The 26,714-nt window shown below is 42.7% G+C and overlaps 1 protein-coding gene across 1 annotated transcript; it reads left to right on the top strand.

Moving 5' to 3' along the window:
* Nucleotides 1-26,020, top strand: TXNDC5 (thioredoxin domain containing 5). The gene is made up of 10 exons (XM_082259901.1): nucleotides 1-253; nucleotides 8,411-8,560; nucleotides 11,504-11,609; nucleotides 15,365-15,461; nucleotides 18,645-18,760; nucleotides 19,429-19,515; nucleotides 19,596-19,736; nucleotides 20,495-20,577; nucleotides 23,308-23,437; nucleotides 25,710-26,020. Exons 1-10 carry the CDS (start codon nucleotides 87-89, stop codon nucleotides 25,830-25,832), a joined length of 1,200 nt encoding a protein of 399 aa, XP_082116027.1. The 5' UTR covers nucleotides 1-86; the 3' UTR covers nucleotides 25,833-26,020.
* Nucleotides 26,021-26,714: the final 694 nt, after the last annotated feature.

Raw genomic sequence — 26,714 nt, 5'->3', positions numbered from 1 at the left:
GGCGCCCGCCGTCCCCCTCTCCTCACACACACCGGGAAGCGTGCGCCGCCTCCTCCTCTCTCTTCAGAATAGACCAGGCCGGAACCATGCTCCGAACTCGCCGCTGTGTTCTTCTGCTCTGGGCGCTGCTGGTCAGCGTGTCCGGGGATAGCCAAGAGGAGGACGACCCGCATAGCAAGCACCTCTACACCACCGAGATGTTCAACCATGCCGTCAAAGAGGCCCCGCACTTTATTATGTTCTTCGCTCCCTGGTAAAGGTTGGAGGCGGGGCGGTATAGGAGTGGGGCTCACAGACTGGGGGGGGGATGGTATAGGAGTGGGGCTCACAGACTGGGGGGGGAGTGGTATAGGAGTGGGGCTCACTGACTGGGGGGGGGGTATAGTAGGAGTGGGGCTCACAGACTGGGGGGGGGGAGTGGTATAGGAGTGGGGCTCACAGACTGGGGGGGGGGGAGTGGTATAGGAGTGGGGCTCACTGACTGGGGGGGGGGGGGAGTGGTATAGGAGTGGGGCTCACTGACTGGGGGGGTATAGTAGGAGTGGGGCTCACTGACTGGGGGGGAGTGGTATAGGAGTGGGGCTCACAGACTGGGGGGGGGGAGTGGTATAGGAGTGGGGCTCACAGACTGGGGGGGTATAGTAGGAGTGGGGCTCACTGACTGGGGGGGTATAGGAGTGGGGCTCGGTATAGTAGGAGTGGGGCTCACTGACTGGGGGGGGGTATAGGAGTGGGGCTCACTGACTGGGGGGGGTATAGTAGGAGTGGGGCTCACTGACTGGGGGGGGGTATAGTAGGAGTGGGGCTCACTGACTGGGGGGGTATAGTAGGAGTGGGGCTCACTGACTGGGGGGGTGGTATAGGAGTGGGGCTCGCAGACTGGGGGGGTGGTATAGGAGTGGGGCTCGCAGACTGGGGGGGGGGTGGTATAGGAGTGGGGCTCACAGATTGGGTGGGGGGGTATAGGAATGGGGCTCGTAGACTGGGTGTGGGGGTATAGGAATGGGGCTCACAGACTGGGGGGGTGTTAAAGCAGTGGGGCTTGTAGACTAGGGGTGATGGTATAGGAGTGGGGGCTCACAGACTGGGGGGATGTTAAAGGAGTGGGGCTTGTAGACTGGGGGGATGGTATAGGAGTGGGGCTCGTAGACTGGGGGGGGGGTGGTATAGGATTGGGGGGTATAGGATTGGGGCTCATAGACTGGGGGAGAGTGGTTGGTATAGGAAAGCGCTGACTGGGGGATGGGGTCATAGGATTGGGGCTCATAGACTGGTGGGGGGGGGGGGCTGGTATGATTGGGGCTCATAGACTGGGGAGGGTGGTTGGTATAGGAATAAGCTCTGACTGGGGGGGCGGGGTCATAGGATTTGGGGCTCATAGACTGGGGGGGGCGATGGTATAGGATTGGGGCTCATAGACTGGCGGGAGGATGGTAGGATTTGGGCTCATAGACTGGTGGGGGGGGGATGGTATTTGATTGGGGCTCATAGACTGGTGGATGGTATGATTAGGGCTCAGACAGGGGGGGAGGTGGTATAGCAATGGGGCTCATACTGTGTGTGGGGGGGGGGGATGTTTAGTATAGGAATGAAGCTCATAGACTGGAGGGAGTTCTGTACTAATAAATGATTGGTGTTCTCTGATGACTGATAGAAGTTGAAGGCAGAGGAAGTGATAAGTGATTTGTAGGAAGTCGGCTTTCCTGGCATACAGCTCAGGGCCAGTCTGAGATTAGTGTTGGTAAATATTAGTCCTGCCTGTGTGTACTGTGTTGTGTTATCTGATAGTAAACATGAACTTGTAGCTGAACACAGGCCCCTTCATTACCCTGAGGGTGTGTGTACTGTGAGAGATTGTTTAATATGGGGGGGGGGGGGGGGGGTTGTCACTGATTTCTATTTCTATTCAGAGTTCCCCTGTATGATATGACAACAGGCCCTCCCATGTGCTGCCCCCTCTTAGAAGAGGCCTGGCTTCCCTCCCTCCTTCTCCTGGCCTAATCCCAGTTCACAGGGTGTGAGGGACTGCTGACGTGGCTCAGGATTCTTGGAATGAGCTTACGTGTGCTTAGGGGCTGTACTAGCAAGGCTGGGGATGTTCACATACAGGCCATGGAAGGCTGCTTACATCTCCACCACTTCCGTCTCCTTTTTTTACTTCATGGTTTGGGGAGGGGGGGGGGGAGCTGTATAGAGAACAGTATTAAATTCAGTGAGCAGAGGGTTTTAGGTATAGATACATAGAAACATCCTACACAAGATGTGGGAGCAGGCCTTTTGTTACAATGTCTTTGTTTTAGAGCACACTTTCATAAACTGCCTCTAAACTGTACAATCTCTTAAGGCTTCATTCCTAAAAGTACACCTAAGCATAGTTCAGTGCATTTTTTTTTTAACACTTTGTTGGCTTTTTTTTTTGGCGCGTTTTTTGAATGGCACCATTTATTTGAATAGGCCTCCTGCTGCTCCAAGGTGCAATTTTGGGTTTCTTTTAGCAATTTTAGCTTGCTTTGTTGCATAACAATCGCTGGGCAAAATCGAATCGCATTTGAGGTGCCATTAAGAAATAATGGCATTGCAAACGCATCCTTTGTTTTGCTGCAATTCCATATCGGTCAGGTGTGAATAGAGCCTTTACGTGATATTAAAGTCTTGGTTTTTTGGTTTAAAAATAACAAACATGTTATACTTGCCTGCCCTGTGCAGTGGTTTTGCAGAGACCAGCCAAGATCCTCTTCTTGGGTCCCTCGCCGGCACTTCTGGCCCCTCTCTCCTGCCAACTGCCCCCAAAGCAAGCAGCTTGCTATGGGGGCACCCGAGTCGCTGCTGTGTCAATTTAGACATGGAGCCTTGGCTTGGCCCCATCCCCTCTCTCCTTATTGGCTCACTGATTTTGATTGAAAACAGTGGGAGCCAATGGCACCCAATGTTGTCTCAGCCAATCAGGAGTGATGCTGCTGAGGCTCTCATGCAACATCACTGGATCGAGATGGGGGGACAGGTATGTATGAGGGGGCTGCTGCACACACGTTTTTTTTATCATAGAATGCATTAAAGTGTTTGTAAACCCACCTTGTTGACATTCACCTATAGATAAGCCTATATTAAGGCTTACCTATAGGTGCTATAAATATTTCCTAAACCTGCACCGTTCAGGAGATATTTACAGTGCAGATGTCATTGGTGCATGCGCTCTAAAGGAACGGCCACCTGTGCCGTTCCTTCAGAGCCCAGTGCCGTGAACGGCGGTTCCTTCAGAGCCCAGTGCCGTGAACGGCGGGGATGTGATTGCGCCTCCGCCCAATCAGATGGCCGGAGGATGCGAACAAGGAAGCAGGGCGGCCAGACATGTTGGCCGCCCTGTCGCTGAGCGGGCGGCACTGCGAGGGTTTCCTTTTAAGGTAAGTATTTCATAATGAGCTAGTATGCGATGCATACTAGCTCATTATGCCTTTGTCTTTACAGTTTTTTTTTTTTTTTTTTTAGGGTTTACTTCCTCTTTAAGGTTTTCTTACCCTAATGCAATGCTATTCATTAGGGTGAAGAACCTTGTGCTGCAGTGCCCCCCCCACTAGTCCTATTCGTACCAGAGCCAGATCCAATCCAGCAATGTGCACAAGGCAGCTTCTTTAGCCACTGTCTCTCACGTCATTGGACCGATAGCAGCAGAGCCACTTGCGCCCACTGTTGGCAATCAAATTCTGTGATGGGGGGGTGGGCGTTGGCGTCGAGTCCCGTTGTCAATGCATCGGGACTAGGGAGCAAACTTTCCATGGGGGCACCCAATGAAGAAAACCATGTTCAGAGCGATCGTCTGATAATCTTATTAGTTCGTACACAGCTTTTGACAGCTGATCAGGACAGTTCATGCAAAAATATCTGAAGAGGCAAGCAAGAAAACTTTTCTTGTATCGATGCCAAAACGAACTATTGTAATTTGTATGGTATTTGAACTAAACAAAATCGTGTGACCAAGACCATGCATGTTCGGAAAGGAAAGAATACTTTACAATACAAAATATTACATAACATCCAAAGTTGTATTCTGTTATACGAGAATTTTCGTAACTTTAATAACCCATTGGTTTTCAATATGAGACTAGCATGCAAAATGGAAGATAATTTGTCCAATCTTCTCCATCGTGTGTACTAGGCTTTATACTAGGTTCACATCCGAGGAGGTGCAGGACTGTGTGTAAATCACATGCATACTCGCAGCAGAAATCACAGGGGTGCTGTTACTTTTTTTTTTTTTTTTTTTAGATTTTCAGAGAGAAAACCTGGCTCAGATTCGCATTTTGTGTCTCCTGCGTTACAAAAGTGGCGCAGCATGACCCAGATTCATGTACAAGTTCTAGACACGTATGTGAATTTGATGCATTCTTCACCACTTTATAATGCATGATTCTTCCGGAAGATCTGCCTGCACCAGTCTTTATAAATTCCAGGGAATGGGTTTTCTCTGGTAATGCAGCTCTATGACTCAAGATGCATCAGACACTGCTTTAGTGTGAACCAGCGCTAACTCTTTATGGCTTCCCCACCCTGGAAATTGCAGGGTTTTCCATTCTGGGAAACTCCTAGCTCTCTGCAGCTTCTATGCGGCTGCAATTTTGGAAAATATGCAGAGACCTTTCCCTGCGTTTTCCGTAGGTACAGCAGCCCATTTAAAAGAATAGGCTGCTGTGCCCACACAAACGCCCCTGCTGGGAAACCGATGTAATGTAAGCTTATCTACCATCAACTATAAAGTATAAGGGCCTGCCTGTTTCAATAGAATTGATCGGTTTGTTTAGGTTTTTCCTTGTATTACATAGCTTTGGAAAGTCTAAGAGATTATACAATGTGATTGTACAACCTCTAATTATTATTATATAGGATTTATATAGCGCTGACAGTTTACGCAGGGCTTTACAACTAGAGGGTAGACCTACAATACACTTTAATACAGTAGGAATCAGAGGGCCCTGCTCGTTCGAGCTTACAATCTTAGTGTATCGTCAGCTTAAAGCCGACTCTACAGTCACTGTAAAATTTCTTTGGCCCAGGTTCATACTAGCACTGCTGAGTAATCATGTGTCTTACAGTACGTCTTTGCTTCTAAACGTTCTGCTTGTTATATCATGCATTGCATCCTGGAAACATCAAAGGCACGTTCTTAGAATCCGGGTTACCATTAGAAGAAGATCTGCAAGTTGTGTTCTAGAGAAGGGGAGGGAGAGAGAAGGGACTGCGTACCTTAGCCTCTTCCCATGACCTCTTTTCTGTGGCTGCCCTAGTTAATTATGAAATCAAGTGCACTCTTACTGTGCTGGGCAGCATAGAAAACGGTTTTACTTTTTAAAACAATTTGCTGTTTTCTTGTTGTATAGTTCATATTTTATCATTATTATCTACAGAGCAGTATAAATAGTGGTGTCTCCTTCTTAAAGCCCTGTGCTTAGAGGCTGCCATTGCTGACCTCTTTTCTGAAAAGGCTAGTTGCCTGCAATATTGATTCTCTAATTTTAGTGCTTTCTTAGCTGCTGACCAGGAACATGCATGCAGCATATGAAATCCGAACTTCTAATTTTTGTGCTGGTTCTGGATAGTTACCCAAAGAATTGAAGATTCAATCAGCATGACAGCCAGAAGCTTGAAATTTACGATGGAGAAGTTTGCAATGGCATCCCTCTGGCTTCTCTAGGCACAGGTATCCTATAGGATTTATGCACACAGCCAAACACTGCCCAGATGACTTTCTGCAACAGGTATGGCCTGGTGTCTGTGATCAGCTTTGGACAGGAAGCCTGTACAAACCCATGACATGCGGACATCGTCTGCAGCTGTTAACGTTATCAAACACAGCAGTTACCTATGGGTTAGTCAAGGATGTAAGTCCCTGGATGCCAACTGTCTACATCCAGGTGCACACACTTGTCAATACCCACAAATCGCTCCATGTGCAATTGCATACACAGTGCTGGTTTGTCACTGACAGGCTTCCTGTCTGCAACTGATCACAAACACCTGGCTGTACGTGCTACAAAAATCCACTGATCTTGGGTGGTGCATGGCCCTAATTGGCTGTGTATGAACTCGTAAAGCAGAACTAAACCACCCTATTGTTTTCAGTCAAGAAAGCTGCTAGTCCAGAGCTCTTGAACAGCAGTAAATCCTAAAACGAAACTAAAATCGATTTAACGGTTTAAAAAAAAACAGTTACTGGAATGCCAGGATTGCTAACTCACATTTGCTTGTCCTCAAACCATCAAATGGCAGGTGTCAATACTGGTCACATGCAGCATCGTGGCAGTTGCAGATCAAATAGAAGCAGATCGGCCTCTATAAGTTTGGCAGTGCCTAAAAATAGCAACTGAGCATGTGCAGCACTGGGTTAAACGGTGTGTTACTGGATTTAGGGCCAGTTCACACAATGGAAACGCAGTCCGGATGCCTTCCAGATGCTTTTCTGCATGTGCGTTTTAGATGTGTTTTTGATGCAGTTCAGTGCATTTTTATTATCTTACCTTTAATAAGGACGTGTGCTCCAGTGTGGTTTTGATTGGTTCCAGGATCTTTTAAAGTTTTACCACATTTCAGTACAGTCCAGTACAGAAAAAAATGCATCGTTTTCTTCATTTTATTTTTTTATATTGGAACTGACCTCACTGGTGGGAACGATGCCGCTGGAAACCATATAACCTACTATACATGCATTTTTGATGCAGAAAAAAGACTGAACTGTTTGTGGTGTGAACTGGCCCTTAAGCAGTAGGGGCACTTAATGTTTTACATGGCCTAACCTGCAAAAGGGGCCAGCATGAAGTGATCTAGCAGGATTTATTTTTCCGACTAAGGGCTCTTTCACACGGGCGATCCGATCAGATCCGCCTGTCAGTTTTTTAGGCGGATCTGATCGGATCCTCCATGCAGCTCTATGGGGCAGCGGGTGTCAGCGGAGACACCTCCGCTGCCATCCGTATCCGATCCTGTCCGTGAAATCTGGACGGATAGAAACCCTATTTTTCCATCCGTTCAGTAATCGGATCGGATCTGATGAGGGCGGACAGGTGGTCCGCTCTCATCCGATCCCCCATAGAGGGCAGCGGGGGCTGAGACACCTCCCTCTCCGCTCTGCAAGCGGAGATGGAGCTGGCTCAGCGGGGATCGTGGATCGATCCTCGCTGAGCAACACGGATCTGCCTACGGAGGCGGACCGTGTGAAAGAGCCCTAAAGTTTTACTTTAAGCAGGTGCAGAGCAGTGACAGAATGTAGCTGTATGATTGCTGATTTTCAGGGGGTTTGTATAGCTGCACAGTAATGCATCTCACATTGCTCTTCTAGGTTTTCAGTAAGCCTTGCTTTGGCCACCTTTATCCTCGTAATATACACTTTATAGTACATAAATAGCAGTGCAGTAAAATTCTAAACCTTTTACTTAGTGGAACTATAGCCTATTTGAAATGTTGCTTTGATTGGAATCCTTTTCCCCTGCTATATCACTATTGGAGAGTAAAACATTTTTTTAGGATCCCTCTCTACTTCCTGCTTGGATTTCTTTGGAAAAAGAAATTTCTTTGGTGGAGTAGGGTGGGGAAGGAGGGCAGAGAGGCGTGTCCAGAAATGATAGCTCAGCTTTGAGAGGGTGGAGCAGGACGGGGGAGGATGGCAGTGAGGAATGTCCAGATGTTATGGATTGGCCTTTAAAAAGGGTAGAGGAGGGCGGCAGATAGGCATGTCCAATCCTTCAGAGGGTGGAGGAATGATCCTCTGGTGGCCTGACAGCACGAGCGCCACATAGATTGGAGAGCAGGAATTATCGCCGGGGCAGCGTGGAGTGCACCGGCTGGGGATGAATACATTGCTGCTAAGATGACAGAGCTCAAGATGTCAGGTCAGTTCACTGGCAGCATAGGCAATCACTAGAGCTTTCACTGTGTGATCAGAACTGCAGGGGTTTGTCTGGTGAGCATATCCCGGAAGAAACAGCCGCTGGCTTCCCCTGCTCTTACATATACATAAAATGGCCGCCAACACAGCATGTGTAACCAGTGTGTTATTAAATCATTAATTTAAAAATGCAGCTTGTTTTTAAAAATAGACTCCTGTAATGTCATTACCAATATCTGTGGCAGGTTTTTTTTTTTTTGTCTTTCACCAAAGTTTCTCTTTAAAGCGTAAGTTTAGCTAAAATTGTAATGAGCACAAGCGACGACGTTCCATCTTCCGTGTGGTTCTTGGTTTCCCAAGCTGGGATCCCTCTTTTTAGTTTGTAAAGAAATGGACATTTAAATCTCAAATCAGAGAATTGTGGTACTGTACTCAATTGACCTAATGAAGTGTTTCTATATTTTCTAATTTTAGTAGTCAAAGCTAGAAATATTGAAATGTCTTGTCAGCTAACAGCTTTTTTTTTTTTTTTTTAAGGTGTGGGCACTGTCAACGTCTTCAGCCAACATGGAATGATTTGGGTGATAAATATAATAATATGGAAAAGACTCCAGTTTATGTTGCTAAGGTGGATTGTACAGTGGACAACACATTATGCTCTGATAATGGTGTCCGTGGATATCCCACGTAAGTCCTCAAATACTTATGCTATCCGCCTAGCTTTGTGTTCTGTTTTATTGGTCTGTGTAAATTGCCTTTTTTAAATTAAAAAATTTGGCATCTCAAAGCAGAGTTCCAGGCTAAAAAAAAATTTTAAGCTAAAAATACCCCCCGGACAGTCAGGGCTAGTGCATTTAAGCAACGATGGCCTCTGAACTGTCCCCTGTTTCACTTACCTGTAAGAAGAAATACTTACCTTGAAAATGTCTTGTCCAGTACTGCCATCTCAGGTGTGGGCAGCTGAAGCCAGAGCGTGTCCTCTTTGGTGACGTCGAAGTCTCAGAATGCCTTGCTCATCACTTCCGGTGCAGGCGCGTCATCCCTGAACAGCTTCTGCGCATGCCCAGAAGCTGTTCAGCAGGGAATGATGTGCCTGCACTGGAAGTGACGAGTGACTCAGTTGCGGGCGCATTGACTCCTGGAATCGATGATGCTCATTTCCCAGGAGTCAATGCAAAGAGGAAGTGACGTGGGCTGCGGCTGCAGAGGGAGGAAGGAAGGTAAGTGAAACAAAAAACATTTTTTAATTATCCAATTCTTTTTCAGGTTCATCTAAGCTAGCGGTTGGTGCAAAGATAGTTTTTAGGGTGGAACTCCACTTTAAATTGAGAATAAACCTGCCATGATACAAACATGGCGACCACAATTATTGACCATCTTCTGAAAACCCTATTTGCATAGTTGTTTTATGGACCCTTTGGATTCGTTGCCAGCGACAAGTATTGTGGAATCAGGCACATCAGACATTTTTTTTCAAGGTGACTCAAAATATTAAAGTGGAACTAAACTTGGCTAGTTGGAAAATAAAAAGTGAGCAGACATCTCTTTATTGCAGAAGAGACCAGCTAATATCATCTGCAATAACACTTGCCTTCTATAGGGTGTACACTGTGCTGCGCATTTCCAGCTGTGCCAAAATGACTGGCTCCCACATGCATGCACGGCTGACATTCCCCCAGCAGTCATCAAGAGGCTGAAAACTCAGCACACAGAAGTAGCTGAAGTGACTGACAGCCGCTGGCAAGAGATGTAACTGCTGCGTTGCTGGAAGGTGGATTAAGTATATTGGAAGGTTTAAGTTTTGCTTTAACTACTTGCCGCCTGCCCACAGTATTTTTACTGTGGGTGACGGGCAGGTTATGGGCACAAATGCGTGCACTCCATGCTAACCAATACATGTCACCCCCTGCCAGCTAATACTGTGATTGGCTGATTATTTCCGCCATTGACTTTGGCTGAAGGCAGCTGATCGGCTGTGGCCAATCACACACGGGAGTTCTGTTTACAAAAACTGTTTACTGTGAACAGCGATGGTAAAGGAAAAGCAGCACGTTTTACACACACTACATATTGTTAGGCACACAGTAGTGATTGCCCCTAGATGTCAACCCCTTCATAGCCAGTGTTATAACATTGTCAATGTACAGTCAGTTAGTGACCCTCATAGATAGTGTCTATTAGCGCCAGAAAGTCTTTCAGTCATACTAGAAGTTGCTGGTCCCTGCCATTACAGTATAGCGTCTCTAGCTGTGTAAATTCCAGTGTATATATACACCTTAGTTTGTAGATTCTAGATTTCTCACAAAGCAATTACTTATTGATTTTTTTTTTTTTTTTTTTTTTTTTTTTTTTTTACTAAGACGTAACAGAATACATTTAGGCCTAAATGTATGCAGACATCTACTTTTTTATTTTTTTATTTTTTTTTTTGATAGGTTTTAGAACAATCGATAATGTTTTCAAAATGGTTGGTCTTTTCGTTTTATAGTGCAAAAAATAAAACCCAGTGGTGATCCGATGCCACCAAAAAGTTCTATTCGTGTGGAAAAAGATATAAAATACTCCTGCGCTCACCTATTAAAGTTTAGCAGTCACAAGAACCAAGAAATGTGGTGCAGCACCTAAAGTATCCAACTCTTCAAGATAAAATATACCATTACATGTTCTGCTTACAAAGTTGTGAAAATTAATTTTACAATATGTGACCAGACATTTGAAATGACCGATGAACGAACATGTATATTATATTTCAGAAAAATGTCTGTTCATAAATGTATATTCAAACAGACCACCACCAACAGGTGTATATATGAGTTCCTCCACCTTGAAATCATGGATGATCACTGTCGTAGTATTTGCAGATCATCATAGTCCTAAAGTGGATTTAAAACATCCTTGAAGTTCATTAGGGTCTCTCCTCCAAATTCTGTGCTGGGAAAGAGACCACCACCAGATTAGTTGCTCACCTCAAAGACAATCAATTTTAAAGGTCAAGGTATGCTTGGTCCCCTTAAGCTGGGATCCACTTACTGCAGCCATCTTACCAAGTGGATCTCTCTCCCTCAAAAGTATATAAGGACCTGATAATGTTCATTTTTATATTATAGGTCACTTTATTAAAGCATTAAAAACACTATTTAGAGTACATAAGTGTGCATGAGATGAAAAAACTCATTCACCCCTCATTCATTCAACCACACAAGTATTCGGACGTGAGTACATAGTTATATGTGACATGTATAGTAATGCAATGACTATCTGCAGAGATATGTACTCCATAGTACTGTTTTTTTTTTTTTTTTTTTGCTTGCTGCTAGTTTTGTACATCACGTGTTGGCTCTCTAAACTGTCCAAGCATTGGAACACCTTAACCTAGATGTCTACCACTAAAATATTTGTATTTTAACTGGTGATTTAAAGTATAATTCAGGAAAGTTGGTATAGCTCTGCTATGACATGAAGAAATTGAGTTTTTTTGTTTGAGACGCCACAAATGCGTGTTCTATTAAATTGATCAGTTTTTCATAGGTCAGGTCTGTGTAATATTTCCTGTTTCCTTTTCACTGCCAATTACAAGTATGATCTTATGTCTAGCGACAAATAATGTTTCCTCTCTTTGTTATCTTTCAGTCTGAAGCTGTTTAAACCAGGCCAAGAAGCTGTGAAGTATCAGGGAGCAAGGGACTTCCAGACACTGGAAAACTGGATGCTTCAGACTCTAAATGAGCAACCAGAAGTGAGTGTCCCGGAAGCTCTGTCTTCCTGAGTATTGTTTTCTCTGAAGTTTAATGCTTAAAGGGACAAAGCTAAATTAAACTTGCTTAGTGAAGTTGGGGAGGATTTCAGCTGCTTTTTTTTTTTTGCTTTTTATTTCGGCATGCAGAAGCTGCACTGCTGGAGTCAGAATGCATGACCCTGAGCAGCTCCAGTTTGTTTCATTATGATTTTCTAGCATAAGACCTTTTAGCAGAGCTCTGGGAGGTGGGCAGTAGTCAACATACCCAGATATCCTAAGCTGTAAGTTTCAGTTACTGCAAGTGATGCATACGGTCAGGGTTTTTTTTTTTTTTTTTGATTTGGGTGCGGTTATTTCTAAATTTGTATTCGATCTTGTGTGTTTTCATTGCTCATATCGTTTATATTCAGCCGTTTTTTTTCAAAAGGCTTCCTTTTTCTGAGTGGCAACACTATTGCAGCCTACCCTTCCTGCTGTGCTGCCCCATCTCAGTGAGCATGCTGTACCATTCTTCTATAAGGAAGTTGTTCACTTCTCCTTTAGAATCTCTTCGCCAGCTTGCGGTGTGGCTCTAGCAGGTTGACTAACAGCTGCTGCTCCTTCACGGCTATCCCCCCCCTCCCGATGTGATAATTCTGTACAACATTGCAGGGCAGATGCAGCGGGGTGGTTGAGGGGTACTACTTTTCTCCTGCTAGCTGCCCAGCCTGCCTCATAATATACTCTATGCAGCAGCTTCCGAGGGGGCTTCTAGAGAGTTGACTGTCAGTGGAAAAAAAAATTGGGGATAAAATCCAAATTCCTTTATAATTACAGGTGACATTTATAATGTAGAAGAATGGCTTCCATGTTCACTGTTTTTTAAAAAAAGTTTCTTAATTTTTAAGTTTTTTTCGACAGCTTAAAGCCTAATTTGAACTAAATCTACAATTTTATCAGTACTTTGAAATAGATGAAAAAAAAGCGAAGTACTGGTGATCTGAAATCCTATAATCAGTGATCCGCTCCTTCTTGCATTTCTGCAGTTCCAGTACGTGTCTGTTTTATGAAACATTTTCTCAATTGCAGAACCTCACTGTTTGTAGAGCAGTGTTTCCCCAAACTTACAATCTTGCTGTAGGCAGTACCCATCAGTGCTCAGGGTGGATGTACAAGACCGCTTTAGGATACAATATACATTTCTACCGGTGGCAAGAATTGTGTGGCGGTATGTTTTAACAAATGGATGTGGCTGCTTAGTCATTCCTACATGTGTAGCTGATACTCATGGTGTTTACTGATTCGCCTTTAGTCCTACAATGGAAACTGGTTTGACGGTAGTACATCACTAAGGTTTAGGAAATGATGCTTTAGGCCTTTTTCACATAGATATTATTAGACGGTTTTTGACCTCCTAATTATAAAAATGCATCGCAAGTAAACGATATGGGTGGCCAGATGACAGCAGAGATGCAGTCAGCTATATCTGCCCACATCTCGGTCCGTTTGGGTTTTTTGGACCAAACAGTTTGCTACTAGGTCTTTTTATGGACCTCACCAATGTGGACAGATAGACTGTTACAAACAGCCACCCATAAGGATTACATTGGTCCATTTTGTTTCCCTCCCCTCCCATCACAAGATGTGAGAAAAAAATCAGAATGGACAATACACGCGACACACAATTCTGTTTTGATCCAACTCGGCAAGTGATCAATCTAGGATCTCCTGCTCAGACAGATGGGGGCACCCTTGTCTAATAGACCCTAGACCGGGGTTTCTCAACTAGGGTTCCTCCTGAGGTTGCTAGGGGTTCCTTGAGCAATAGGCAATTTCTGCCTCTCAGATAAGTTTCCAATGACACCATTGTTCCTTTTAGCTATCTGTAAGGGGGTAATTCTTTCTTTCCAATGATGACAAGAGTAAGGAGCATTCTTCCCACTGACTGTCACACTAATGTGTCATGAGTTGTAGATTTTTAATTTTTAGCAGGGGTTCCCCGAGACCAGAAATTTATTTTAAGGTTCCTCTGTGTTGAAAAGGTTGAGAAAGGCTGCCCTAGACTGCATCATTACTTAAAATTACCAGTAAACCCATTTCAACTTTCATGTTTTTTAAGCAAATACAGCCATTTAACGGTTTATAGACCACTTTAAACATATTCGGTTTTATACATTGCTCGAAACAATTAAAGGAACGCTTTTTAATCAAGAGTATAGCATCAAATCATATAAACCCTGATCTGGTTGGGTAATAAACAGAAGGTTGTTAATCAGTTTCAGCTGCTTTGGTGTTAATAAAATTAAAAGGGAGAACTAGATGGGTAACAATGAGACAACCTCCAAAGTAGGAATGGTTTACAGGTGGAGGCCACTGACCTTCTTTTCCCTACTCATCTTTTTCACTCGTTTTGCTTTTGGCTAGGGTCAGTGTCACTACTGGTAGCATGAGGCGATACCTGGACCCTATAGAGCAGTGATGGCGAACCTTGGCACCCCAGATGTTTTGGAACTACATTTCCCATGATGCTCAACTACACTGCAGAGTTCATGAACATGATGGGAAATGTAGTTCCAAAACATCTGGGGGTGCCAAGGTTCACCATCACTGCTTTTTTTTTAGGAGGCTGCATGTGATCAGCACAGGGCCAATCAGCACTGTCCTCAGAGGGTAAGGGGTCATGCAGCCTCATAGGACAGTCAGGAGAATGAAAACTCCTACAAGCTTTAACAAATGCTCGGCTGGCCACTGGTAGACGCAAGACTGATAAATACTGCTGAGAGAGTTTTTATCAGTTTATACTAAAATAATTGCATTTCTGTGTACTGTGGGAGACCCGATATAGTGAATGCAGAGCTCTGGGTTTAGTAACACTTTAATTCATTCTATGCAACAAAGTAAACACCTTTTTGTTTTTTTTTGGTTTTTGTTTGCCCCATCACAATACAGCGATGTGCATGAGAGCAGCGGGTCTTCTTCCAATGACTTCTGCTGCTGTAAATCTGAGCCAATGAGGGGAGAGTGGGGGGCAGAGCCAAACTGCGATCTGTGTGAATGGACAGTGTCCATTCACAGGAGGGTGGCTCGGGCCCAAGCCCGCTTGTGTGCCCCCATAGCAAGAGGCAAAACCATTGCACAGTGCAGGGAAGTATAACCTGTTTTTTTAAAAAAAAAAAAAAAAAAGCTTTTCAAATAGAACATCTTTTTTTACTAACCTCGGTGAACATTTACTAAGCCAAGTCAATAGTCTGTATTCCAGTGTTTCCCAGTTCCAGTTCACATATAAGCATTTTTAAATGTTTAACCCTGAACATGTTAACAGCAGCTGACCACAGTACTTTTTGTCTGCTGCTTGTCAGTCTTACTACTTGGATCCAGAGATTGCTACCCTTCCAGGTTTTTTGGTGGCTCAGTTGCCTTGCAGGGTTCCTATAAAGCCACTCTTTTGTACACACTCGCAGGAGAGACTGGGATGCTATCACAATGCCTCCACTGCATGCACAGGCAGCCAAGGAGGACAGAGTATTTGTATGCAGGGGGCATGGTGGTACTTGAAATTATGGGTTAGGCAAGCCCAACGATTGCTCTGTCTTGGTGGAAAATCAAATCTAAAAATTGTATATTGACGATCTTTCCAGCGTACAGGAAATCATACAGCGTGCACTGGGTTTGAACATCTGTTATATCTGTTTCCTAGTCTTTTCATTTAGCTTTACCTTTTTATTAAAACTAATTTCTTTTAAACACATACTCATATTAAGAATGCTGTTCTCCAGGAACCAAAAGTTGAGCAAGAAGCTCCTAAAGCACCAGAAGCCAAACAGGGTCTTTATGAACTCTCCTCAGGAAATTTCAAGGATCACATTGCTGATGGTATGTAAAGATCTGGTTCATTTGTGCCAGTGTATATTAAACTCTGACCTGTCTTGTTACTCCTAGACCCTTTTCACACTTGTGGGACTTGTCCTGCGACTTGGGATTGCAAAGTCGCATGACAAGTTGTACCCCATGATTTCCGATGAGTACCATTCATATCTGTGCGACTTGAGGTCTGTAGATTTCATGATTACACAGGCATTGCTTCAAGTCATGTTAAAGGCGCCATCAAAGTTGCACAGCAAAGTTGTGTGACTTTCAGGTTGCACAAGTGGGAAAGAAGCCTTCAAATGTATTTCACCTGCGTGTATTTAAAGAAGTGTAAGGCTAGGTTCACATATAGAACAAGTATATAATCATAAAAATTAAAAAATTCTTGTGCTAAAGATGTATACACACCCTTTTAAAAAATCAAATTCCAAATGTGTGCTGAAAGATAGATAAGCTATATATAGATGTGAGTCCGTATACATGTGCCGCAACTTAAATAAAACCATAATGAAAATAGTGAAAGAAAACCATGACACTAGTTGCGCACAACACCAATAAATAAAATAAAAGCAATCCTCAATACATTAAATGGTGCATCAATAAACTGTGCCCAGAAAATCAGTCCACAATATGAATGTTGGATATGGAATCCAAAAACGAAATATACTGTGAATAAATGAGTCCAAAAAATAACTTCTATGAACGTGATAAACCAAATGATCGTGTGAGATTCCAGTGCTAATAAGGTGGCACCCAAATTAGATCCACCACTGATGTGCTCCACACCCGTCAAATTAGCAACTCACCCTCATTTGTTGCCTTCCACTCTCGAAGATAAGGCAAATTTCGCTGTGTATATTACTGTTGGCTGTGGTGTTCCACCAAGGCAATGCAGACAGCGGTCCTCATATAAACCAGAAGGTTCGGGGATAATCCTTAGCTCCAAACCATGTGGAAAAAAAACGTACAACAGAGGGACCCCACTGGTGCAGTACCATTAAAACACTACTAAATCCACAAAAACAATATAAAATGCCCGTACATGTATTTAACTTGCCAAGCGCATATATACATCCAATAAACGAATGAGAGGGATAGGGGAGCTCACTCTAGTCCGGGATGCTGCAGCGTGAAGTACATAATGTCCACGGAGCCAGATGAGTCACCCTGCTCGCCTCAATCACTCCTTCAGTCTGTCGTGTAGCCACGAAGAAGCCGGCGCGTGTGACCGGTGGACCCTATGTCCACTGGTTACTCACGATCGTCGGGTAAAGAGGGAGAAAGGCAGGCGGCTAATGTAAACAAAGCCGCCTGTCACTCTCCCCTGTGTAAAAGCACAGATCACTCGGTCCTGCTATGTTACACACACAGCCACATCCAATCACAGTAAGAAACACGCCCCTAGGGACACACTTAAAGTTAACCCCTTACCTCCCAGTGTCATTTTTACAGTAACAGTGCATATGTATAGCACTGATTACTGTAGTAATGTCACTGGTACCCCCAAAAGTGTCAAAAATGTCAGTCAAGGGTCCGATCTGTCCGCCACAATGTCGCAGTCCCGCAAAAAAAAAAATCGCAGATCGCCGCCATTACTCGTGTTTTTTTTTTTTTTTTTACCAAACGTTTGTAGCAGAAAACAAATTGGCCTAAAATGTTAAAAAAAAATTATTTTTACATTTTTTTTTTGGGGGGGGCGGGAATTTCATATAAAAATGTGAAAAATTTTATTTTTGCAAAATTGTCGCTTTTTTTTGTTTATAGCGCATGATCAAAAAATCGCACAGGTGATCAAATACCACCAAAAGAAAGCTCTGTTTGTGGGGAAAAAAGGACGTCTAATTTGGGTACAGCGTCGCACGACCGCGCAATTGTCCGTTAAAGTCACGCAATGCCGAATCGCAAAATACCCCCTGGTCAGGAAGGGGGTAAAATCTTCCGGGGCTTAAGTGGTTAAGCTACCCCCTCCTCTCTCCCTGTCAGCACTGTAGTGATCAGTGAGAACATGATCTCATGGCCCCTCCCCTCTCCTTCAGCCTTCATTTACTGACTGAGGGGAATTTCAGCTCCTCCCACCTGACTTGGATCAGGATACAGAGAGGAGGGGACTACAAATGAGCAAAAAAGTGTTTAGAATTGAAAGAAAAACAAAACTGCTTGATGAACAAACACATGGAGGCTAGATCACTTTAAGAGCCGGTTCACACTGGGGCGACTTGTCAGGCGACTTGGTCGCCTGCCAAGTCGCCATGGGTCGCCTGCCATAGACTAGCACAGAACCCGTTCTAATAGGAGCGACACAAGTTGCTCCGACTTAGAAAAAGGGTCCTGTACTACTTTGGGGCAACCTGGAGCGACCTGTATTGACTTCAATGATATGAAGTCCGTGCATGTCGCTCCGGGGTCGCGGTGCGCGCTGTGCACCGCGACTTCACAGGGCGCCCCGGCAAGTCGGATCGCCTCAGTGTGAACCGGCTCTTAGCCATTTGAGTTTACAACCACTTTAAGTTTTAACTGTTACTAAATGTATTTTTCTATACTAATCTACCAATAGCACCTGATGCAAATCTGCTTTCAGTGATTCAGCTAGGAAAATGTTTGGCAAACTGATAAGTCAGTGTATAATAAATTGTAGGTGTCCCTTTGGATCATTTTTAAGCAAACAGGAAGTTTGGTGCATGTACTCCCTGGGCAAATTCTGGTCACTCAGAAAAATCAATGAATATTCTGATTTTAGGGCTGCTGGGGCCTATGGGGTAAGGACCCTGACTTCTGTGATGCTGGTGGCCATCAATGGAGGTAGTAAAGGCTTCTGTTGGGAAGCTCACTCCAAACTAAAGTGCAGAAGTGAACCGGAAAATAGTTCCAGAGGGTAGGTTTCCAAATACATTTTGAGCGTACTGGATGGTTTCTTTGCAAGCTCTGATTCGTGCATATAGATTTTGGCATCTCTAGTTGCCAGTGTATTTCTAAGAAAATAAATTATTGTATCTGTATTAAGGATGGACTTTCCCAAACACTAGTGTATTCAACTATTTTATATTCTATTTTTGGGGTAAGCATTTTCCATTGCTAAAAGGAGGGGTTTAATTTGTCTATTGCCATATTGTACATTTCACTATTCATTCGATCGCTGTTTTATGGTTGGATATATATATTCTCTAATGTTTTTCCTTTTGATTTTGGCAGGAAACCACTTCATCAAATTTTTTGCCCCTTGGTGTGGCCATTGCAAATCATTGGCACCAGCATGGGAGCAGCTGGCTTCCTCTTATCAGGAGTCTTCAACAGTCAAAATTGCAAAGGTTTGTAAGCTGTAGTATGGCCCATTTTAACTTTCTGGGTGTTCCAGGCCTTTTATAGCAGACTGAATTGTACAAACTGGCACCAATGAGCAGCTACTTTACTAAGAAGGTTTTGTTTGGGTCCATTCTTCTTCTTCTTTTTTTTTTTTCTTTACATTTTTTTTTCTCTGGAAACAGTGGCTGCCTTTTTTATTCATCCCCTCATCTGAAGCCAAATCTCTTATCAGCAAAATTAATACTTCTGTCCTAATCAATTAGGAAATGTGTAAAATCAGACAAAAACAAGCAGAATTTTGGTTAGAATTCAGTTAGTATAACTGGCTTGTTAGCCTCAATCACTTGTCATTTAAGAAGGCCGAAACAGCACTGCTGTCCACAGACAAGGGTTCTGGTTCAGCAAAGGCCATGAGATGTTTTAAAACTCCAGGAAAGCCCCCTTCTTTCCCTGCTTTTTTTTTTTCCAGTTTAATTTGTCTGTTTTATTTGAGCAAAAATTCAAAGGGAAAAAATGCATCTCTGCAGTACATTTGCATTTCAAAATGTTATACCTTTTTTTAACTTCAAGCACAGAAAACTAGTGTATTGGAAAGTGTTCCAATATCAATGTATCCTAATGAATGTGGCACTTTTCATTATATATATTTTTTTTTTTCTCCTTTTTTTAAAAGGTTGATTGTACTCAGCATAATGACCTCTGCTCTGATAATCAAGTGCGTGGCTATCCCACACTGCTTTGGTTTAGAAATGGTGAAAAAGTAAGTAGTATTTTTTACTGAAATGTACACAATTTATTTTAAACAGATTATATTATGCAATGTTGATTTTGCTATTTTAGGTGGATCAGTACAAGGGGAAACGGGATTTGGATTCCTTAAAAGAGTATGTGGAAAACCAGTCGAAAACCACAGACGATAAGGAAGCAGATGTCCCAGCACAGGAAGATCAACCAATAGCAGAAGATGAACCAATAGCAGAAGTGGGTAGCCAAGTGTATGTTTATATGATGTAGACACTGGGGTTGATTTACTAAACATTGGGAGTGCAAAATCTGATGCAGCCATGCATTGTAGCCAGTCAGCGTCTAACTTCAGCTTTTTCAAATAAGCTTTGGCAAAAAAAATGGAAGTTCATGGGTTTCTGTTCAGAGCTGCATCAGATTTTGCATGCTCCAATTTTAGTAAAACAACCCCATTGTGCTAGTTGGCAAATGTATGTTTACTTTCCTTCACCCTGTTGATGAAGGAAAAAAAAATACAAATTATCCTTAAAGGCTGAGTGTACCCAAGTACCTATTCTGAAAAAGCCATGACCACTGCAGCCGTTATCTAGTGAAAAAGTGTACACATGAGCCAAGCAATTATATGCTGTATCCCATACCATTTGGTTATTTGCAGCTCACTTATCATTCTAGGTCATTATCTACTAAGTAACATCTTGTTTAGTTACTATAACCTTTCACACCACACTTCAGATGTCTACAAACACATTTCAGTAGAAATACCATGGCGATTTAACCTGAGAAAATATACAAATTGTGATGTTTACAGGGAATGTTTGTATATTCGCTGAAGCATTTTGGAAAATTTGTATTGCCACACTTCATGCAAAAGTGTATTAAATAAAGCTCATGTGTCTCTGTGCACTAGAGTATAGCTGCTTGCAACCTAGCATGCTTCATTAACATGTGAAGACTTCTGTGTGCTGTAGCTAAAGACTGCTTATTTTATCTTTCAGTCCAAGGTACTGGATCTTACAGAAAATAATTTTGATCAAACTGTTGCCAAAGGTATCGCCTTTATAAAGTTCTACGCACCATGGTAACTATTTTTATTTTAACGTGCATCTGTTAAAAAATACATGAGTAACAAATCTATAATGTAAAGCTAAAATTGAATATATAGTCTAATAATTAAAATTAGGGTCTATTACCGCAGTCTGTCAGCATGGACTGGATGAACACACTTTCACTTAGGCTTTTGCTTGCAGGGTTATTTTTAATTGGTAAAGTTCTTAGAATAGCAAATAAAAGGTCTATAGTAAAGTGTGTATGTGTATATGTATGTATGTATATGTGTATATATATATATATATATATATATATATATATATATATATATATATATATATATATATATATATATATATATATATATATATATATATATATATATATATATATAATATAAATATGTGTGTGTATTATATGTACGGAAAGTATTCAGACCCCCTTAAATTTTTCACTCTGTTATATTGCAGCCATTTGCTAAAATCATTTAAGTTCATTCTTCTTCCTCATGACCGTACACATAGCACCCCATACTGACAGAAAAACACAGAATTGTTGACATTGTTGCAGATTTATTAAAAAAGAAAAACTGAAATATCACATGGTCCTACGTATTCAGACCCTTTGCTCAGTATTTAGTAGAAGCCCCCTTTTGATCTAATACAGCCAGGAGTCTTTTTGGGAAAGATGCAACAAGTCTTTCACACCTGGATTTGGGGATCCTCTGCCATTCCTCCTTGCAGATCCTCTCCAGTTCTGTCAGGTTGGATGGTAAACGTTGGTGGACAGCTATTTTTAGGTCTCTCCAGAGATGCTCAATTGGGTTTAAGTCAGGGCTCTGGCTGGGCCATTCAAGAACAGTCACGGAGTTGTTGTGAAGCCACTCGTTATTTTAGCTGTGTGCTTAGGGTCATTGTCTTGTTGGAAGGTAAACCTTCGGCCCAGTCTGAGGTCCAGAGCACTCTGGAGAAGGTTTTTGTCCAGGATATCCCTGTACTTCATCTTTCCCTCGATTGCAACCAGTCGTCCTGTCCCTGCAGCTGAAAAACACCCCCACAGCATGATGCTGCCACCACCATGCTTCACTGTTGGGACTGTATTGGACAGGTGATGAGCAGTGCCTGGTTTTCTCCACACATACCGCTTAGAATTAAGGCCAAAAAGTTCTATTTTGGTCTCATCAGACCAGAGAATCTTATTTCTCACCATCTTGGAGTCCTTCAGGTGTTTTTTAGCAAACTCCATGCGGGCTTTCATGTGTCTTACACTGAGGAGAGGCTTCCGTCGGGCCACTCTGCCATAAAGCCCCGACTGGTGGAGGGCTGCAGTGATGGTTGACTTTCTACAACTTTCTCCCATCTCCTGACTGCTTCTCTGGAGCTCAGCCACAGTGATCTTTGGGTTCTTCTTTACCTCTCTCACCAAGGCTCTTCTCCCCCGATAGCTCAGTTTGGCCGGACGGCCAGCTCTAGGAAGGGTTCTGGTCGTCCCAAACGTCTTCCATTTGAGGATTATGGAGGCCACTGTGCTCTTAGGAACCTTAAGTGCAGCAGAAATCTTTTTGTAACCTTGGCCAGATCTGTGCCTTGCCACAATTCTGTCTCTGAGCTCTTCAGGCAGTTCCTTTGACCTCATGATTCTCATTTGCTCTGACATGCATTGTGATCTGGAAGGTCTTATATAGACAGGTGTGTGTGGCTTTCCTAATCAAGTCCAATCAGTATAATCAAACACAGCTGGACTCAAATGAAGGTGTAGAACCATCTCAAGGATGATCAGAAGAAATGGAAAGCACCTGAGTTAAATATGAGTGTCACAGCAAAGGGTCTGAATACTTAGGACCATGTGATATTTCAGTTTTTCTTTTTTAATAAATCTGCAACAATGTCAACAATTCTGTGTTTTTCCGTCAATATGGGGAGCTGTGTGTACATTAATGAGGAAGAAGAATGAACTTAAATGATTTTAGCAAATGGCTGCAATATAACAAAGAGTGAAAAATTTAAGGGGGTCTGAATACTTTCCGTACCCACTGTGTGTGTATGTATGTATGTGTGTGTGTGTGTGTGTATGTGTGTGTGTGTGTATATATATATATATATATATATATATATATATATATATATATATATATATATATATATATATATATATATATATATATATATATATATATATATATATATATATATATAAATATATAATATATGCGCTGCATTCTCTTCCTGACATTCATTGGAACCCAAGAGGTAGCGTGGAGAAACATTTTCACCATTACAGAACAAATCAATTGTGAATGTTGCTTTCTAAGTTACTAGTAGATAACCATGGCCTTAATGAGAACTTTTACAGATATAAAGATCTATCATTTATGTCCTCTATAGGACAAAGTACATGTAGTACTTAGTCCCATGTTGCCAAGTGCTTGCTGACCATAGTTATGAGGTCCCAACCGCCCCCTTTCCCATCCTGCCATGGCTGAGCTTACAAGAACTTTGAAAGGAGACAGGTGATTCAAAGCTACAGCTTGTCTAAGATGTGAACACTTTCCAGACAAGCAGTAGCCAGAGGAATCAAGAGGGAGTGGGATGTTATATCAAAAAAGTGCATTTATAAAGCACCGCATGATGCTTGTTAAAAATAGGGCCAAAGTGGCATTTCCTCCACCCACCTGCTGTATTCTTTTTTTAATCACTTTATTTTACAAGATGCATTACTATTTCAACTCTGTGTGTATATTAATGATATGGTTTACTTCCAGGTGTGGACACTGTAAACATCTAGCCCCTACGTGGGATGATCTTTCCAAAAAAGAATTTCCTGGGTTTAGTGATGTGAAAATAGCTAAAGTGGACTGCACTGCTGAGCGATCCCTTTGTAATCGGTTCTCAGTAAGTCATATATTCATGAAGACCTAATTCTCAAATTTTGCTAATCTTAAAACTTTTTATGTATTGTAGGATCAGTAGGTAGAGGTTACGCATTACCAATTCAATAGTGACTTTATCAGACAGAATGTATGCTAGGCTGTGTGCTGCTTCTTGTGTTGTATGTAACTAAAAGTCAGCAGTTTTCAGGTCTTAAGCCTGAGAGTACAAACTGCAATGCATTGAGTACTGACACATTTCATTTGGAACCAGCAATACTTTTTTCAGCTACAGTAGCTCTTTTGGATCAGACTTCATGGGCCAGGCCATTACTCCCCACGTGCATCAGTGAGCTTTAGCTGCCCATGACAGTGTAATGGGTCACTGGTTTGTCTTCTTTGGACACCTTTGGTAGTTCCTGACCAATGCAGACCAGTAACATCCCACAAGAGCTTTAGTTTGGAGTTGCTCTGCCCATTTTTTTTCTTGTGCGTTTAAAAAAAAAAACACTGTTTTAAATAATTAAAGGAAAACTTTGAAAACACATCAGATCTCAATGGAAAAAATATCATGCTGGATATCTACTGATATGGAGTGGGTAATGTGTTAGGATCCAAAAGATGCCACATCGCTTGATTGAAATTAAAATGATCAACCCTTCAAAGAGCTGAATTCAAAGACACCCTGAAAATCAAAGTGAAAAAAACGATACAGCAGGCTAGTCCATTTTGCTGACATTTCATTGCAGCAAATCAAAATGGTACCCCACGTGCTTGTATGCATGCCTGACAACATTGGGGCATACTCCTAATGAGACAACGGTTGGTGTCCTGGGGTATTTCCTCCCAGATCTAGACCAGGGCATCACTGAGCTCCTGAGAACAGACTGAGGTGCAACCTGGAGGCCACTGATGGAATGAAACCATGTCCCAGAGGTGTTCTATTGGTTTTAGGTCAGGTGAGTGTGGGGGCCATTTAATGGTATAAATTCCTTAATCTTTTAGGAACTGGCTGCATACTCTTGCCACATGAGGCCAGGCATGGTCATGCACCAGGGGGAACCCAGGACCCACTACACCAGCGTAGGGTCTGACAATGGGTCCACGGATTTCATCCCGATACCTAATGGCAGTCAGAGTGCCATTGTCTAGCCTGTAAAGGTCTGTGCATGCCTCCCAAGACCATCACTGACCCACCACTAAACCGGTCATGCTGAATGATGATACAAGCAGCATAACGTTCTCCACGGCTTCTCCAGACTCTTTCACGTCTGTCAAATGTGCTCAGGGGGAACCTGCGCTCAACTGTGAAAAGCACAGGGCGCCAGGGGCAGTCCTGCTAATTCTGGTGTTAAGTGGCAACTGCCAATCAAGCTCCATGGTGTCGGGAAGTGAGCACAGGGCCCACTAGAGGACGCTGGGCCCTCAGGCCCCCCTCATGAAGTCGGTTTCTGATTATTCACACCAGTGGCCTGCTGGAGGTCATTTTGTAAGGAGAAAAAGTCTGTGCCCTCCACTTGTAAAACCATTCCTGTTTTGGAGGTCATCTCATTGTTGCCCATCTGGTGCACCTGTTAATTTTATTTCCACCAAAGCAGCTAAAAATGATTAACAACCCCCTCTGCTACTTGACTGACCAGAAATGGGGTACTACAAGCTTCTAACACGTGAGGAATATGCAATAATTTAATGTAGATCAAATATTTCCTCTAATTGCTGGCCACCGATAGCCAGCAGTCAAAATTGTTTTGTACCAGTCTTGGTGTATTTTAATTGGTTGATGCACTTAGAAACTTCAAGTACATTTATGTTGTGCACTTGTATTGACCTTATTTTCCACCAAAGCTGCTCTTGATTTGGATATCAAAGGCCCCATTCACATTTAGGCGATTTGGAATCATAGGCAGGATCACAGCAATTCTAAATCTTAGCAAAACATGCACAAGGCGATTAGATGTGATTGCTGTGCGACAAAACACAGAATCGGGTTAAAGTGCTCATGCAAAATCCTGCCTGGCTCAGTACCAAAATTGGTCACTAAACTTCTGGTGTGCCAAATGTGCATAGGGCAGCCCATTCGGCAACACGTTTCCCCCGTGTGAATAATGCTTTTTTAAATCGCTAGCAGTAACCCACTTTTCGGCTAAGCAATATGTGTATGGGGTTTAATTGATATGTACCATTATTTCTTCCATTCACATAAATTTTTGTATTGTGATTAGACTGTTCACGCTATCAGTAGGGTTTGTTTTGAGAAGCACTTTGTTTATCATTTTATTTTTGTCTTCCTTTTCCAGGTTCGGGGGTATCCAACATTGCTGCTCTTCCGTGCTGGGGAAAAAGTGAGCGAGCACGAAGGAGCTAGAGACCTGGAAACACTACAGAACTTTGTATTGCGGAATTCCAGGGATGAACTGTAAACCATCCTGAACCCTATGGGTTTGCACTGTGTGTATGAGCCAAACAGTTACTGAGTTATTTACATGCAGTACTGCAGGGCATACTTAATTTAATGGTTTGTCTTCTTGGTGTTCTGTAAGATGCACACAACCCTGAATAAAAAAAAACAGGATCTACAATTTCTTTCAGAATGACCAAAAAACAAAAACCTCTTTTGAAGACATCTCAGGATGTATGTTATGCCACTATTATGGACAAGATTTCTTAAAGTTAGTAGATTTAGCGATCTGTCTTGAGCAGTTCTTGTGCAACTTTGTCATCAAAATGTTTTATGGAGGATCTTGACTGTGAAGTGCCTTACTTTCTGGGTGGGTGAAAGATGAAGGGTTATTGAAATATTTTTCTTCAATTCTGTGTCGTAAATGGATCATTTTCAATATAATATTGTCTTGTCACAAAATGTTACCCTTTTTTACTTGCTGTTGGGGGATGGGGTGGAGTGGGGATTTTTTTTTTTTTTTTGTTGATCCTGTTTCAGTGCAATGTTGAGCCCTGCCTTTTTCTAGGTGTTTGGCACAACTACACCAATAAACCTAAAAAACATTACTGTATGGCTTTTGTATAGATAGTGCCAGAACTTAAAGCCTGCCTTTTTTCTTTTTTTAATCCTTGTGCTGTCGGAGCATCCAGATGAGATTTGGTGCCGTGCGTAAGTCGGTTCCTAATGAAGGGGACAAAATGGAGACTTTCTGGGTCCTTCTGGCAGCAGTCAAAGCAGGATTATCGTGTGATTGCTGCTTTACATGAGCTCTAACTGAAATCGGTCATGAGAAAAGAAATGAAGACTGTCATTGCCAACCTCTTACTCAAAATGCTAGTTGCATTTTCTTGTAGTGCTGTTT

This window comes from Pelophylax lessonae (assembly GCF_965119305.1).
Source record: "Pelophylax lessonae genome assembly, chromosome: 5".
NCBI classification, from domain to species: Eukaryota; Metazoa; Chordata; class Amphibia; order Anura; family Ranidae; genus Pelophylax; species Pelophylax lessonae.
The sequence above is the reverse complement of the archived record's forward strand: the minus strand, read 5'-3'. Positions and strand labels throughout refer to the sequence as shown.

Excerpts from the sequence above, each read along its gene's own strand:
- TXNDC5 (XM_082259901.1), top strand. The coding sequence starts at position 87 with ATGCTCCGAACTCGCCGCTGTGTTCTTCTGCTCTGGGCGCTGCTGGTC. Across the intron at positions 8,561-11,503 it reads GGTGTCCGTGGATATCCCAC|TCTGAAGCTGTTTAAACCAG; the intron begins GTAAGTCCTCAA and ends GTTATCTTTCAG. Across the intron at positions 11,610-15,364 it reads CTCTAAATGAGCAACCAGAA|GAACCAAAAGTTGAGCAAGA; the intron begins GTGAGTGTCCCG and ends GCTGTTCTCCAG.